Below are 16,233 nucleotides of genomic sequence, written 5' to 3'. Positions count from 1 at the left end.
ATGCGACATTTCGGCTTAACCAAGTTCATCTTAATGAGAGTTCGCTGTAATTGAAAGCTGACTTGCTATGTTGGGGTATTGTGAAACAAAAGTGAACTGAACTACGCACTTACATATGTAATATGGGTCACTGCTAGCATCTGTCATGTTATGTAGTTGTACATTAATCAGCTACATGATACGTATTATGCGTAACTCTTACTTCAAAATATGATTCATGCCTTTTGCTCAAGTGAGTGAATGTACAAATGCATAGGTAGTCTTTACATAAGATTGTCACAGTTTATTCTAGCACCATAGAATGACAAAACAGTTTATGGTTCTGAATGCAGTGCATACATTTGAATAATTACCAGGCCAGTTTAATGGGTGTTGCACTAGTGTCGTAGTATGGAAAGTGAAGCAAGAAAACCACACTGGGTCGCTTGATAGAGCATGAATGGTGACCCTTTGCTTTTCATTTTGCATCAATCCAGAGAAGGCCATCTTGCAGCACTGATTTTATCAAAAGATTATGTTTATGATACAGTTATGGGCAGGTTTTCTTCAATGATAGTTTACTACTATCAAGCATAGCTTGGTTTTAGTATGCATTTTACAAGTTCTTGTGCTGTTGTAGTGTACCACCTGCATTACTATGGCTTTTGTAAAACCTCTCCACTTTTAACAAAGCACTGCTTATAACAAAGTTTATTTTCTATATTGATGACTTTATTATATCGAGGGTTTCCCATACTATCTTTTCTTTTATGGCAGTAGATTTAGATTTGGTAGCATAGTGGGCTGGCTGTTTACATTAGTCTTTCTGATAATGATAATAATCATCTTTATGTTGTTGTGCACACATTGTGATAAAGTGGTTGAAGAAAGTGGGGGGGGGGGCATCTTGGCTTTCTCCTGATTCTCACACCAACTATACCCCTTGGTAATGATAGATCATAAGTGCTAATACCAGCAGCAATGCCTTTTAAGGCAGCCTTTGTGGTAGACATTATGAAGAATACTATACTCGGGAAACAGCAAAAGGCAAGAGAGATAAGTTGAAGCTCTAGTGAGTGAAAGCTGGATATGAAGGGATATAAGACATAGGATATAGGTTCTAGTGAAGCTTAGTGCAAAGTGAAAGGCTGGATATGGAAAAGGAAGAAACAAGTCGTGGAGGTTTTCCAGAGGACAGAATATAGAAGGTGGTTGCCTTAACACACAGCTCTGGATGAGACATGGGAGCGAGGATAACTGCTAGTGTGTGTAATGTGACTGCTTTTAGCACTTGGTTTGCTTTATTACACACCTGTGCTCACTCCCAGAATAACCAGAATGCATGTACACTCGCCCACAAAATATTGTGGTACGCACAAGCGTGTGGCCCCACTCCGTGGAGCACCAGAGTAGCTGCGGCGGTCGCACATTGGGGAAACCTGTGCAGGTTAGGTGCCGCGACGCCTGGAGGCATGGCTTGGTGTCATCTGATATGATGTCTGGGCATGCTGACAGTTGTTTACAGGAGTCGGCGATGCAGTGTACTGGGCTTGCGGGTGTGAGACTGCCGTCCTTTCACATGCAGTACACAAGAAATGCAAGGCTGGCTTGTCCCGACAGCGACATGTTACTTTACCACATTGAAACACAGGCTTGATGGGTCTAAACACAAGTCACCAGCTCTAGGCACCAAACAAATATCAATCACTACCTCTAAGCATAACTTTGCCTGGACAAGGTTGCTTCATTGTGTGATCACACTTTCTGAACTGGCGCTCCATGAAGCTGCAATATTTTGGGGATGAGTGTACCTTGCTCGACCTGTGAGCCACTTACAAGCCAGTCAACTCTCTTTTGGGTTGGATTCGACACAGCCTTCTAATGAACTGCTGCTATATCTGGCAAGCACTCCACGTATGAAGCCTAATTTTAGGCAGACTACGATTTGCAGCTTCTTCTTGTATCACTGTAGATGTTTACTGCAATTTATGCTAAGTACTGTGAATATTATTGCGCCTAACACTGTGTTAGCCATTGCTGTCGCTTCTTTTGCACTTTGTATGTAACTGCTGTTATTTTGCATATTTTTTTATTGTTTAATTTAAACAACCATGTTGTGAGCTGTTTGCATTCATGTTGTTGCACCTTGGCTGGAGTTGAAAGTTCAACTCCTCTCTTGACTAATTTTGCAGGTGACAGGTGCTTCCATTCAGGTGGCCAGTGAGATGCTCCCAAATTCCACCGAACGAGCTGTGACCGTTTCTGGTACTGCTGAAGCCATCACAAAATGCATCTACCAGATCTGTTGTGTCATGATGGAGGTGAGAAGGTTACCTACTTTCACCTTCGCTGTGCCGTGTGCTCTCTTGAAACTGTGGAATATTTATCAATCGCTTCGCTAATTTGCACTTGCAAAGTAATTCATGCCAGGCAGCAGAAAAATGACACTCGGTAAATTCAGATCTGCTTATGTATGCATTCAGCAACTTTCAACTATAGCATATACCTAGCAAATGGCTGTTGGTCAATTTTTATGCACACATAGTTTTTAATTATTGATGTAGGTACTTTTTGAAGATGTTACATTGGGAGGGGCATGCAAAAGATAAAATCAATGGCAGTGAATCTTATAATGTAGATGAGTCTATTTCCTATATTTAACTGAAGTCTATGGTTCTGAGTTTAAAAATTGTGCGGCAGTGTTTCTAAGCTTAGGTTATCCCAGGAAGTAGCTGGTGTATTCTAACGGCAGGCTGTTGCAAGCACCGCAAATGTGGTTTCATATCTGATTACACATTGCAGGCAATTTTCTGACCACCTTTTTGTGGAAAAAGATTTACACATTAGAAACGGGTAAATACGGTAATAGCAATTTATTGTGAGCTACCATTTTTGCTTGGAAGATTTTCTTTGGGCAGGCCTGAAAAATGGGCATTTTGAATGGGAGATAGTGTGTCTTCGATGCAATTGCTGTCCCTTAGCGCTGCAAAGCACATTTGTGCAGACCAACGAAGTTCTAATTATGCGGTGAGGGCCAATTTTGGGATTGAAATAAGAAATGTTTTGACCCATAGAAATGTACTGGCAGCTGCCAGGACCTTTGATCGCGATTGAATTAACTGAAATATTGAATTACCTGGAGTCAAACTAACAAGTCTATGTGTACTGTAATTGCATTCTTTACAGCAGTCACATTTTTTTTTTGCAATTCTTTTCTTTTAACTTGTCATCAATACTTCAATTAAGGTTTCTTAGCAATTCCAACAATTTTGTGAGTTTACCTAGTTAGAATCAGTAAAATAAGCCAATGAAAGAAGTGGCAACTACAGTGGTCAACTGTCTGGTATTGGCACATAGTGTGTCCCGTTTGCATAGAGCTATTTATTATTAATTAATGTTGCATGCTTTCGTAATTGCTTACGCAGTTCCAGATTCATGACGCTTCACTCATGATGGTTGCTACAGTGATGCCACCCTTTATTTTTTCTCTGCGCAGTCCCCTCCAAAGGGAGCGACAATACCGTACCGTCCAAAGCCAGCCATGCCACCAGTGATATTTGCAGGCGGTCAAGCCTACACGGTTCAAGGGCAATATGCAATTCCACATCCTGATGTGAGCATCTTCGGCAACTCGACACTTCCCATCTCTGTGCTCAGGAACCATGAAGTTCTGCTGTTTTTTATTTTCTTAGGAGTGATGCACTTGTGCTTGCATCACATGGCTTTTCTTTCCGTGTTTCATACCCTACTAAAATAAAATCTGTATGCTTCACTATAATTCCGCATGTTTTTCATAATGATTACAAAGGAAGGATGAGGAATCAATGTAGAGTAGGTGTATATATATACAAGTTGTGTGAAAAACGTGCATAAATTTGAGAGTGCATACGGAAGCTTTTCAGTAGGGTATCGACTGCTTTATTGAGGGTTCCCAAGTCCTTGTGACCCTTGTAAGATATTAAAAATTGCTTCTTTGATGAGAAAGTTGTGTTCGGTTGAAAAAGTACTTTACCGGTAAATGCTATAATGAAAGAAACGGCTTCGAGCAAAACGTTCTTCTGTGCTACAGTGCAGGGTTTCAAGCCAAGCAACCCATGTAAGCTCACTTCTAAAGTGCCCTTAGGCACAATTTGTTGATATCGCTTTGCCACTTGTCTTGTGTGTTTGTGAACGTGTTCGCGTCGAGAAATCGTCCGATTCCGCACTGTAGTGAAAGCAACACCGGCGCACTCCATTTTCTGTACCTCCTATCCTTGCCTCTCTCAATGTCACCTTCTTTCAACTTATTCCCGCGGCACTGTAAAGTGCTCCTGTTCAGTTTCTTTATTTGCATAAAAGAGGAAGCAAAAAAAAAAAGAAAAAAAGAGACGAGAAAGAAGCCCACTATCAGGGGATTCCTTTATTTCACTCATCTCCGTCAGGCTTTCCTGTCTTATCAGTCCTGCAATGGAGCTATCACTTGCTGTTACATTCCTTCTCAACTGGAGCTAGCTACACTGTCTTAAAGCGTTGAGGGAGCGTATAAACCGTAGCAAGAAAAAAACCGTAGCAAGAAAAAAGAAAATTATATTTTTGATCAATCTCATCTTAGCGGGCTCTGAGACACGTCTTCACATAAATACACCAGAGACTAGTCTCACAGAATATCTTTAGTGAGAATTTCTGCACGGTTGATTAGCATCTTAATTGTTTTCTACTCGGAAAGAAGGCAGTGTTTGAGGACACTAACTGTCAGCTTGTGATCTTAAAACTAACCGGAATTTTCTGACCTTGCCACACCCAACCACCTACCAACCCATACCTGACATCCTACCTAGTGCGCACACAGCACACAGTTTCACTTGTTTTAGCCTAGGACGGCTGCCACCGAGCTTGACGGGTGCTACGCCACAAAAGTTTCATGCATGACGTGGCCAGCAGCTTACCGTTAAATGTTGCATTTACAAGAACTTTTTTTAATGTTGAAGAAGTGCACAGTTTATCTATGGAGTTATCATCAAATAGAAGGATTGGTTGCTTTTCAAAGTGTTGTTTTGTGCTTCAATATTGAAAATTGAACTGATGAATATGCGTGAGGCTATGTTTACATACATATCATACATCAGGAGGTCCTCAGGTGTATTAGTGGCTGAACAGTGAGAGTGTGACTATATAAGAGCAGTATTTGGAGCTCAACTAACATGCACAGACTGGGTTTCACTTTCAGTTCATGTGCATTTCTTTAGCTTAGGTTACAGCAGCCTTTAGTTAATTGACCACAACACACAATGAAGAGAAGTTCGTGCTGTGGCCAAGTATTGGCTACAAACACCTTTCCACACTGTTTCACAAACTTTATCGCGTGGCACCCTGCGGACATGCGTAGCCCGCAAGTCTACTCTCACGTTGTGTCTCTGCTCGGGACTCCTTTTCTTTCTTTCTTTTTTTTTTCGCTTATGAGCCTGAATAGTGTAGGCAGTAGCCCCTCATTCCAGGCTCCCGTGCGCCGTCCCCGGCCCGGGATTTAAGCCGCGTGGCCCCCCTGTGTGCGAGGAGGAGATGCCGCGAGAAGAACACCAAGTGAGGAGGACGCCTATTAATGACTGCTCCCCGGTCCCCTTCCTTCTTTTTTTCTTCTTCTTTTTCCCCGTGATGGTGGGCTTCTCTTTCCCTCTGCCTCCTCCGACTGCAGCCGGGCTCAGTGCCGGCCCCCGCCGCCTCCAATATGGCAGGCGTCAAACAGGCGACCAACCTGTCGTGCCCCTCGTGTTTCTTTGTTCCCGCCCCGCAGCTGACCAAACTGCACCAGCTGGCTTTGCAGCATGCTCCGCTGCTGCCCGGACACAGCGTCGGGGCCATCAACCCGCAAGGTGAGAGGCTGCAGTTGCTGGCCGACCCCTCCCACACCCGACACCTCCATCCCACCCAACGCCGACCACCGCCTGTGACCCCCTTCCGAGCACTCCCCCTTCTGTGGCTCTCCAGTTGCGAAGCACCGGGAGCCCCAACTGTGCGGCGGCGGCGGCAGCAGCTTTGAGCTGCACAGAGCTCAAGCTTGGCAGATGCATTGAGAGGAAGGCGTGAATATAATGCCAGGATAGCCTTTCGAGAATTCTTGGCGTTTCAAAGGCCGAAGTCTAAGAGCCTGGTCACAGGCTTCTCAATGAGAGTTTTTGTTAGCCATGGGCTTATGACGAGTATCTGAAGACCAGTGAAAGATTGCGAGACTCAAAGAGCAAGGTGGCTTGTGCAGGAGGAGACATAGTACACCGTGAGAGCTACGCACTTGGTTGCAGACTCGTCTGTATCACTTGCAGCAGTGGTGATTGAACTAGTGCAGTTTCTGTAGTCACATCAGCAAATGCTGCCCTTAGTACTCAACTCTTCTAGGCTTGATAGTATCATTCATGGCAGGGACGGACGACAAGCTTTTATAGCTGGTTCTCATAACTCTTCATGGTCAGTATGTGTATGCTTCATGATGTAAGTGTACATCCTACTGCGCGTGAGGCCAAATCTGTTACTGGGTATTGTGGCAACACCCTTGCGGCATTGTTGGCACTGTAATACTTTGGAAGGTAAGGACTGTGATCTCCTTCATTCTCAGAGGCTTCATTGCACTGGCGATGCAAGCCAGGCACTCATTAAATGGCTCAGGGTCATCTCCACCCACACCACTTGCAATTATGGCACAAAGGCATTCAGGCTATCTTTTAATGCTTAGTTGTCAGCCTAGTGGGTCCTATCAGCTATTTTTTCTTTCTTAAAGTAGAAGTGCTTCAGTTATACAATCGAACCTTGTTATTCCCATCTAACATGAAAATGCCATTGCTTCATCTAATATTCCATATTAGCGTGCACACACTGATGTCAGCACAAAAGAATTTTGCAGGTTTACTTTATTATATACAATAGTTCACTTATTCATGTTTGTCATATTGAGGTTTGACTATTAACTTTACTAAGTCCAGCTAGTTATTCCCTTTAAGAGTGGACTCTACTGTATATCAGCTTCGGTGCAGTTGCCAGAAATCGCTACAAAGCAGGCCACTCAATTTACATGTACTAGCCAAAAATCACTACTGTGCATAGCATAGCCTAAATTTTTTTTATGCCGGGTGTCATTTCTTTAAATTGCCAAACCTGCACTTGATTGCCTGCTCTTGTGTTGCACTGAATAAGCATGAGCTCTGTACAGGTACATTCTGCCGCACAGTTAGCAAATTTCTGTGAACGCTTTCTGCCAATGTTGTGCTATTTATAATTATTTCTTGAGTATGGCAAGGATACGAATTTTTCCATGTTCAAGCATCGTTGTTATGTACTTGGTACATAGCTGAAAGAGAACCGGACTGTTGAAAAGCAATATATGTAGCAGAAAGAAGTCTCTTTCTTTTTTTCCTACTGTCCACATTGGTCATTTTCATTAACTAGGATATGTGTTTCACTGTCCACTGCCTCCTTCACAAATATGATCATAACCAGTATGGGCTCACTGGCACATTATGCAAGCTGCACCAACATTGTCGTCAGTAAGTGGCTGGTATCATGAGAAGTGCATAATTAACTCGTTCCTAAAGAGTTCTTACGGGGTGAAATTTCGCTGGAATGATACTGTATCGCTAGCGCAGCTTAAGAAGAGGCCTGAAGAATGATACCATGTAGCCAGAAAGGAATTAAAAGGGCAAACGCAAAGCTAGAGTAGGAAGCCCTCTTGGAGATGACATCACATGAAAACTGTACTTTAAATTTTTTCAAGGAGGTGGTCAAACATAGTCACGTAAAGCTTTTCAGAGACAGTTTCTATGTTTCACAGCCACAGATATCTTGCAGTGTCGAACAAAGAGTTAAGAGTTTACTAGCTAGAGTCAAGTCATGCTATGTTAACATTTAGCAAAAAGTAATGCTACCAAGGCAACCAGTCAAAGCTCTTGAAGAGACTTCTTTCGGGGAGTTGCATTCATTTACCTGTAGGTGTGCACAAAGATTAGGCGAGTTGTCAAACCATTTGTGGTGTTCTAATGCCAGAAAGCAGATGATAGACTGGGGAAAGTAACACTATAGCAAATTCTTGTGTTCTTGTACACACAAGCATATATGCTTGAGCAATCGTGTTTGTGTTCTTGACACGGGCCCTTCATCTGCTTTCAGGCACTTGGAAATATCAGACTGTTTTCATGCAACCGGCTTTGGGTACCTAAACGGTTGGTTTTGGGACAGCTGCTCAGTGGTTCGGTATAGCAGTTTTGTGTTGCGATTATGATGTATTGTGTGAATAAGGGAGCCATTTGTAACAACCCTCCCTACTAAGAAGCCGTTGACTCATTAGAAATTGCATTTTGTCACGAGATAGCATTCTATGGTGCATTTTTCTTTAATATGATGTTGGGATGCAGTTGGTGCCTGTATTGTCAAGAATAAATTGCAACTGCCCATTGTCTGCAGTAACAAGAGACCCAAAAAGAGTTATTGTCTTAGTGAAAGGAACAGTTCTGTCATCTGTCAATATTAAAGCTAAACAGCGCACATGCGTTTCACTGTACCAGTGGCAGATGGCGCCACCATATGGTAGCTAAGGAAAATCTGCACCTTTTATCTGGAACTGCTGCGTGCAGCAGACAGTGTTATATTTATTCTCTATGAAGAAAAGCCAGTATTGCATCCAAGCATGGTATTAAGCAAGATACGCTGCAGAATGTCACCACTATTCAAAATTTGAACATGCGTTCAGCAGAAAGAGCCATTTATGCATCGCTCTCTCTCTGAAGCTGCTTTCTGTGTAAAGGCTCTTGTTAAAAGAGGCATGCTAGTGTGTTTTCTCTGTAGATGTGCCTCCACTAGAACTATATTTTGTATATGCTTAAAGTTGCAGGTAACATTTTGTATGCTAGTCTTAAGTGCGCGGCAATTTATTTTCACGATGTATTTTGCAGCTCAGAGCTGGTAAGTATGCTCAAAGCGGTGTTCTTCAGTAATTGATACAGATATTAATAAATCAGTAATGCCCTCTTGAACTCTTAGGGCCAGATTCTGAAACTATCCTTTCCTTGGGCCACTTAATTCATAACCTTATGGGAAGAGCCCTTCATGCTTCCTTACTGCGGAAGGTGCATAAAGGAAAGAAGTGTACTCTGAAAGCTCTCTGTACTTGTCCTCATAAAAGCAATCCTTCCTTTAGGTAACAAATGGATTTCACATATCTGGGTTCAAGGGCATTCATCATAAGTCTCACTTGAATGTCTTTATTAAGCAAAGTAAAGTTTGCTCATCAAATATATTTTTACATTAGATAGTTACATACCGGCCAACATTTGATTTTATTGTAAAATATCCGATTTTTAATGCTTGTTTATGAATTTCGTATTGATACACGGGTATTTTTCTATTTTTAATTAGTGTAAAGTTTAGGGCAAGAGCAACTTCAAGAAAGACAGATACGGTCATTATGTGAATTTTTCATTAAAAATTTCATTAACATCTGCTTGCCACAGATACCATTTTTGTTGCAACTATAGAGCAGACTGCCAATTCACAGCACTCCTACAGAACCAATCTGCAAACCTTTAAATACAGTCAACATATTGAATATTCGACAATTTATAATATTTTTCAACAAACTTTAGTATGTTTGGGCTTTAAGCTTAGTGTTTTTCAAACTGTAACATTGGCAGGTTTGTAGCTGGTATGTATATAAATGAGTACACCTTTTTCTGGCTGACATTTATTGGTGACACACACAAGGGCACCTTCTGGAGGGCAACATGGCGGCACTCGTCAAAGAGGGTGCCAGCCGCTTTGAATGTACAAAGTTGTCACCCTGCGCTGTTTCGTCCCTTCGTTCTCAACTGGTAGTTAGTTACATTGGCTTTAGATGTCTGCAATGATGCTTCGACAGCAAGGCATTGGTGACAGTTAAGCGCTGTTCCTCACATGCGTTCTCATTTTATTGCTGTAGGCTTAACGAGAAAGGCTGTACTAGCTGAACATGAGCTCAAGATTTGCAATGTGTGCGGCGAGCAACGTGTGCGCTGCATTATCTCAGAGGCTGTAGACATCGTAGTTTGCTTGTACTACTTTGAACTTGCATAGAGGGCGCTACCGTATGCTGAAACTCGTGGCGGTCGCTTTCTTCTCGCCTGCTAGCTGGCCAGCAGGAAGTAATTGCGCGGGAGCAGAGGAGCATTACGTGGCCAAGTATTGATGAGAAGCTCTCGTTCAGTTAAATAAGCGAGGAAAGCAAGCGTGAAGGCAGCTTAGGGGTCTTACGGTCTTACGGTAAGGGAGGACTAAGGAAGTCTCCACTAAGGGTGCCTTAACACCCAAGGAAGCTTTCAGAATTGATGTAACTTGGCCTAACTGAGTGGAGGCTTTCTTACTAAGGTAAGGAAGGTTTCAGAATTCGGGCCTTAGGATTTTATGTAGACTGAAAAGCTGCTGGCCAAATACCAAACAGGCACTGTGTTAATGTAACTCCAGCAGATCACCAATGTCAGTCTTGATGAATCACTGCGTAGCTGTTGTGATGAAAGCAACACAAATGAATTGTATTGAAGATGTCTTTTCCAAAAATTATTTCAGATACAAAGTGTGGTAAGGACTAAATTGTGCAGTGAATACTTGAAGACAGTGGCACTGAAATTGCTCCAAACTTGGGGGGAAAAAAGAACAAAAATGACATGCTAGCTTTGTGCATCAGGACTTCTTCTTCTTTCCTTGTTTGCTTCTTTTCTTACACGCTGCATAATATCCCAGGCAGAAATATTACATTAGAACTTGCATATGATGAACACAGATATAATCAATTATCAGATACAACAAGCCAAATCTCGCATTTTGTTGGCAATACATTATATCTGAGTATTATGCTTTTAATGGAACTAAAATTGCAAGGCTATCGTTTTGTTTACAATGAACCAAAACTTCTCATGCAGCTCTGAACATGCAAGTGAGCACCAAGAAATCTCAATGTTTCCTTTTTTTCAATTTTAATTCAGAAATGCACTCTTCCATACATTTGAGCTGTCCAGTGCAGAAAAACAAACTACTCGGTACTCACTTGTTACTTTCCTGTCAAGAATTCTATGTCACACTGATAATGCCCATGCCATTCATGACCTAGAATTACTGAGCGCGTAGCATTAAAGAAAGGAAAGGCATGCAAGATGGCAATTATTGTTCGAGGACAGGATAAGCCCTAAAGGCTGCAAACATTTCTTTGAATATAGTCCTAGTTACGTCATCTCCACTGCTTATCTTGCAGTGAAGAGATGAGTATCCCAGGGTTTCCCTATAACTAACCTGAAACAGGCTGCTCACCTAGTTGGTTGTCTTTGCTGGCATGCTTATTTTGGATGCCGCTTTGTGACAGCGCTTGCAGCGCTGGCAACCACCAACAACTTGCGGCCCAACACTGCAGCTGCTGCCATTGCCACTGCAAGCACCACCACCACTGAAATGACCATCCCCAACGACCTCATAGGGTGCATCATCGGCAAAGGGGGCTCCAAAATCAATGAAATCAGGTACGTAAATTGCCCTTCTGCAATACCTCAGAAGCCGTTCTTGCCATGAGAGGATGCTCGATAAACAAGATGAGGTGTAAGAATGAAAGGCAAGACTCGACACCTTCTTGTCATTGCACCAGCCTGCAGTGACGTCATGGATTTAGACGCCATCTTCTTGAGCCTAGTTAACTCTTTAATCGGTAAAGATGGACTACATTGTATCCTAAAGGAGCCCTAGTCTGTACTTAGCAGGCTTAGAGAACTTTTACTGTGCCACGACATACCAAGTACAAGAAAATGCTTTGAAATTCGCAACATCACATCTATGGACCAATGCTGAAGTTTCGGTACGAATAGAAAAAAAGAAAGGAAGTTTGGATTTCAGTTACACTTTTTGTAAATAACCTCTTATCACGAAATTAATGAAAAGAAAAGCTTTGAAAGGATACCGTATTTACTCGCATAATGATCGCACTTGTCTTGTCAAAAATATTTACGCAAATTGAGGGTGCGATCATTAAGCGAGTTAAATTTCCCACGAAAAGAAACATTTTCTTTTTTCATCCTGCATTTGCTGTGGGATGACAATTAGGCTGCTGCTGCTGTCAGTGTGGGACACCAAAACAAAAATGGCGGCCGGCGGAGCAAGCCGAACACGCTGAACGCGATTATTTTTCTGCTCGTGAGTACATTACGCGCATTGAAACATTTTCTTCCGTATCAGTAATGAATAATATCGTTAATATCGGTGAGTTTGTGACAATAACGTAGCCATGTCCACTTTGAGGGGACAGGAACAGAGATGGGCACGCTTAGCTGCCAGTGACATAGAAACACATGGCGGGCATGCTGCGGAAACTGCGGCATTTGTCTTCACTGCTAACCTAATATGGCATGTTTCCACTAAGGGTGGGCGAATATCTTAGCTGTGTTACAAGCGTCGGCATATGAATAGGGTATACTTCTAATGTATCAGCGTAAACGTGGCCACTATCGTTGCCACTCGCGATTTGTTGCGTGCCCACGAGTGCAGACGAGAAGAACCGAAAGGCGCCCTTGATGTTGTTGCTGTTGACCAAAACGATTATGAAGCCTACAAATAATAAAGCCGAGGCAAGTTTGGTTGTAGTTCTTTTTTTCATGGAAGTAAGGAAAGTGATGAAAGGAATGAAATGGGGCATCTGCTTAAGAATGTTGGGTGCGTGCGTAAGGACCACTTGGTATGTCTTCAAGAGTCACTCGCGTAGCATTCGACAGATAGTAAGCGCGATCATCATTAGCTAGACTTGGCACACAACATATCGCGGTGACAAGTTCAGGGTGCGATCATTACACAGGAAAGAAAAAAAGTTGAATTTTAACGACAAAATTCAGTGGTGCGATCATTACGCGAGTGCGATCATTATGCGAGTAAATACAGTAGTTAATCAGTGTAAACTGATTTAGTGCTTCTCTTTAGCGTCTCTTCAGAGCATGCTGGCTACAAGTTGGATAGGTTGAGTTCGTTCTTCCCTCACACCATCACATCCTAGAAGCAACCTCATCGTGACATCATCCAAGTGTGGTGCATGTGATAATTAATTTTTTGTACTATTAGTTGCATTAAAAGTTTACAGTGTACAGTGGTTGCTGAAGTTGAGCCTCGATATTACAAACACTTATATAATGAATTTATGGATACTATAATGAGTGAAATCTAACTATATTTCTCTACAATTTAAGCATGCAACGAGTACATACTTATAACAAATGTTGGATATAATGAAGGTATTTTTATGTCGGATACAACTTCATTTTAATGACTGTCGAATGTATTGGCAATCAGCACGTTGTTCTTGCGGTACTTGAGATCTGTACATGTTGTGCCGGGAAATGTTTCCTGTTCCCCTGTCGTAATGCCCCGTAATGCCCTTTGGCCAATGCACAGGGCAATATGAGTGTAGGAATAGGCACCATAACAAAGCCTTGCTGCCACTGTTAACACTGCAAGCAGTCCTCCCCTACTCAACTCCTGGCTTCTACAATGACTTGCTTCTATAGACAGTTGATGCGACTTGTCACCGTGATTACCAGTTAATGAAGGAACCTTTTGCATATCTTGAAACCAGGTGGGAAGGGGCCTTCGTGGTTGATGTTAGACCAAGGTGTGACCCCGTTTTTCTTTCTTTGTTTTTTTAAACTACTTCAAGTGGTGTGTGCCTCTGGTTTAGTCAGTCTGCACTTATACTACCTGCAGTGTCGACGCAGTGTTTAATGGATGAATGTGTGCATTTTCTTTTTGTAGAAAATCACATTTGGGTCCCATTTCTTGGAGTTGCCAATTGGTGCCTCTTTGTCATTGCTTTTACTACATCAACACTGCTAACGATGTCAAACATCAGACCCAGCTTTGTGACAGTGGCAGCATTCAGCTGAAGCAAAGAAGCTTGCATTGAAGTTATTTACAGCCACAGTTCATGCTTCACAGTATTTACAAATGCTGAAAATGACAGAAACATGTATGCAGAAATGACAGAAACATATATACTGACAGACAGACACCTGACACAGCTACAGAAGTTTTTAAAAATGAAATGCTTTTAGCTCCCCTTGTCGGCGACCATCAAGTGACCTTGAGCTGAAATCCAGAGCCGTTACCCGGGCACTCAAAGGAGAACATCCGGGCAAGTTGCAAGAATGAAACGACATCATTCTGGCAACCAGTCAAGACCGCCATTACATACACTAGTTACTTTTAAAACAAGTTACAAAAATGTTACATCTGAGTTCTTCCTAATGTTTGTTCACAATATCACTCGGGCTGTAACTTCTAGTGCGCTGAAGTTTTATTTGTCATTTCCAATAGCAACGTTCAAAAGGCAGATACGGGGCACCATACACTTGACTATCATCTCTTAATGCTGAGTGCTCTTTTCAACGCCAGCGGTCCACAAGTTCTGCAGCACATCCGGTATGCGGGCGGTGCTGGTAGCCTCTGGCAGTGTCCAAGCCAGCAGCGTGCGGTGTGCCGCGAATGGCCGTTTGATCGAGATGATACTTGTAATATTTCCCGTCTGTGACAGAAAACTACGTATTGTGTTCATATGGACCAATGCACAGTATGGCATGGTACGGTGTGATGTGGTGGGGTTTTAAGATTGTGGCTAGTATCATCTCCAACCAATCTGCTTTGTCAGTTGCCATTTCATGTCGGTTGTCATTTCATGTCAGGGTAGCTAGTTGTGGGGTCAACTGAACCAACTCGTAACAGCCAGCACTGGAAAATGTTGTGAACTTGGGAAATAGTTTTAATTGCTGATGCCTCTTTGAGAACTAGCAGAATGTTGGTTGCATTTTGTGGAGGCTCTGCCATTCTTTAAATGCTGAGTTTTGTGTTTCGTGGTGGTTTATTTGTGACCCATAGTGCCGAGTCATGGATAATTTAAGCTTGTAATCTTGCCTATGGAAAAACAGATCTATGCTCAAACAGTCATAACATTGTTTCTATTCCAGTGAAGGCATAAAGGGGAGTGATCTTGTGTGCACGAAAGGTTCTGCTAGAGGTTTTCGTGCTTGCTCCAAAGCTATACATGTCCAAGACATGTGCTGTGTGTATCGCTTGCAGTCAGACCAGTGTGTAACCACACATACTTGTCTGCACACGTGATAGTAGTATACCACATATGTCTGTTTACATGTTTATTACCCTTAAACTCTTTGCTGACAAGAAAAGCTTTTTTTTTGTTGGTTTCAGTTAATACCCTCTTTGTTAAATATGATTCATTTCATTTGCCAAGTTTCAGTGCATTAAAACTTGTCTTCTTCACATGTGCTATATTGAATTACATTGTTACACACTATATTTACACATTACATTAATTTGTAAATTGTGGCTTAACTGGCCTCCCTTCTTATTTTATCTTTTTTCCCTCAGTACATTTGCAGCGATAATAGAGTTGCTGACCAGATACACGGACTTTAACATAGAGGTTCATATGCTATTACACTTAGGGAAAATTACATTGCTTTTCTGTTGTTTGTTTCACTCAAATTTACATCTCGAGATTCCAGTTTCCACCATCATGTAAATTGGTATCCAGCAAACTTAGAAACACAAGTTTGTTAGTCTAATGGCACCATGCACAGCAATGGATGCTAATGATGGCATCTAGCTCCTCTAGTGGCATTACACAATGAGAACGCTTTTTCGCAAGTTTTTGAAGAACATGCAACTTTCTCGCTGGGATGTTGCAGGAATGCTGCTGGCTTTCTCATAGTGATCTCTTGGTGCCCTTGCAGGCCCGAGGCATGCGTGTTTAGCTCAATAAAAGCACTCGTGCTTTTAGCATGAGTGCATAAAAGCTGTTAGACATCAGAAATGGCCAAATTGTTCTTCACAAGCCATGCATAGCTCATTACAGGTGCTCGTGCAGCTCGTAGTCGGCTAGCTCCTGAAGCAGTGGCTGTCTACTGTGCTCAACATACTTGAACCAGCCATTTCTCAGCTCGAAATTGTTCGCAAACTTGAGCATCTATCATTATTTCCTTCTAAAATCATATTTATATTTCATGTGCATAGATTGTTCATAGAATCTTTAGGCAGACTGTGTTGTTGTCTTATAGACTTAACACAAAGTACAGTGAGGCCTCGTTAATATGTACCTGCTAGTCGCGATGATCCCCCCCGTCACCATTGAACCTAATGTATTGCTTGACGGCTTAACGGGACCGACAACCAATTTTCATGGCACCTATTTTTATTTTCATGCAATGGAAAGGTTACCCATCATAG

At 42.2% G+C, this 16,233-nt stretch overlaps 1 protein-coding gene across 7 annotated transcripts in view; it reads left to right on the top strand.

The window, feature by feature from the left end:
* The window catches only part of LOC126530845 (poly(rC)-binding protein 3), a 421,321-nt gene that overhangs the window by 378,666 nt on the left and 26,422 nt on the right, over nt 1-16,233 (top strand). For 5 of the 7 annotated variants that reach the window (XM_050178150.3, XM_050178145.3, XM_050178140.2 and 2 more), the window contains 4 exons: nt 2,172-2,300; nt 3,476-3,592; nt 5,651-5,828; nt 11,327-11,480. In XM_050178150.3, coding sequence (XP_050034107.1) covers nt 2,172-2,300; nt 3,476-3,592; nt 5,651-5,828; nt 11,327-11,480 — 578 coding nt within the window. The remainder of the gene's footprint in view (nt 1-2,171; nt 2,301-3,475; nt 3,593-5,650; nt 5,829-11,326; nt 11,481-16,233) is intronic. The other 2 variants (XM_050178148.3, XM_050178147.3) reach the window with 1 other exon arrangement.

Source organism: Dermacentor andersoni, chromosome 5, assembly GCF_023375885.2.
Source record: "Dermacentor andersoni chromosome 5, qqDerAnde1_hic_scaffold, whole genome shotgun sequence".
NCBI classification, from domain to species: Eukaryota; Metazoa; Arthropoda; class Arachnida; order Ixodida; family Ixodidae; genus Dermacentor; species Dermacentor andersoni.
Note: the sequence above shows the minus strand (reverse complement) of the source record. Positions and strands in the feature narration are given on the sequence as shown.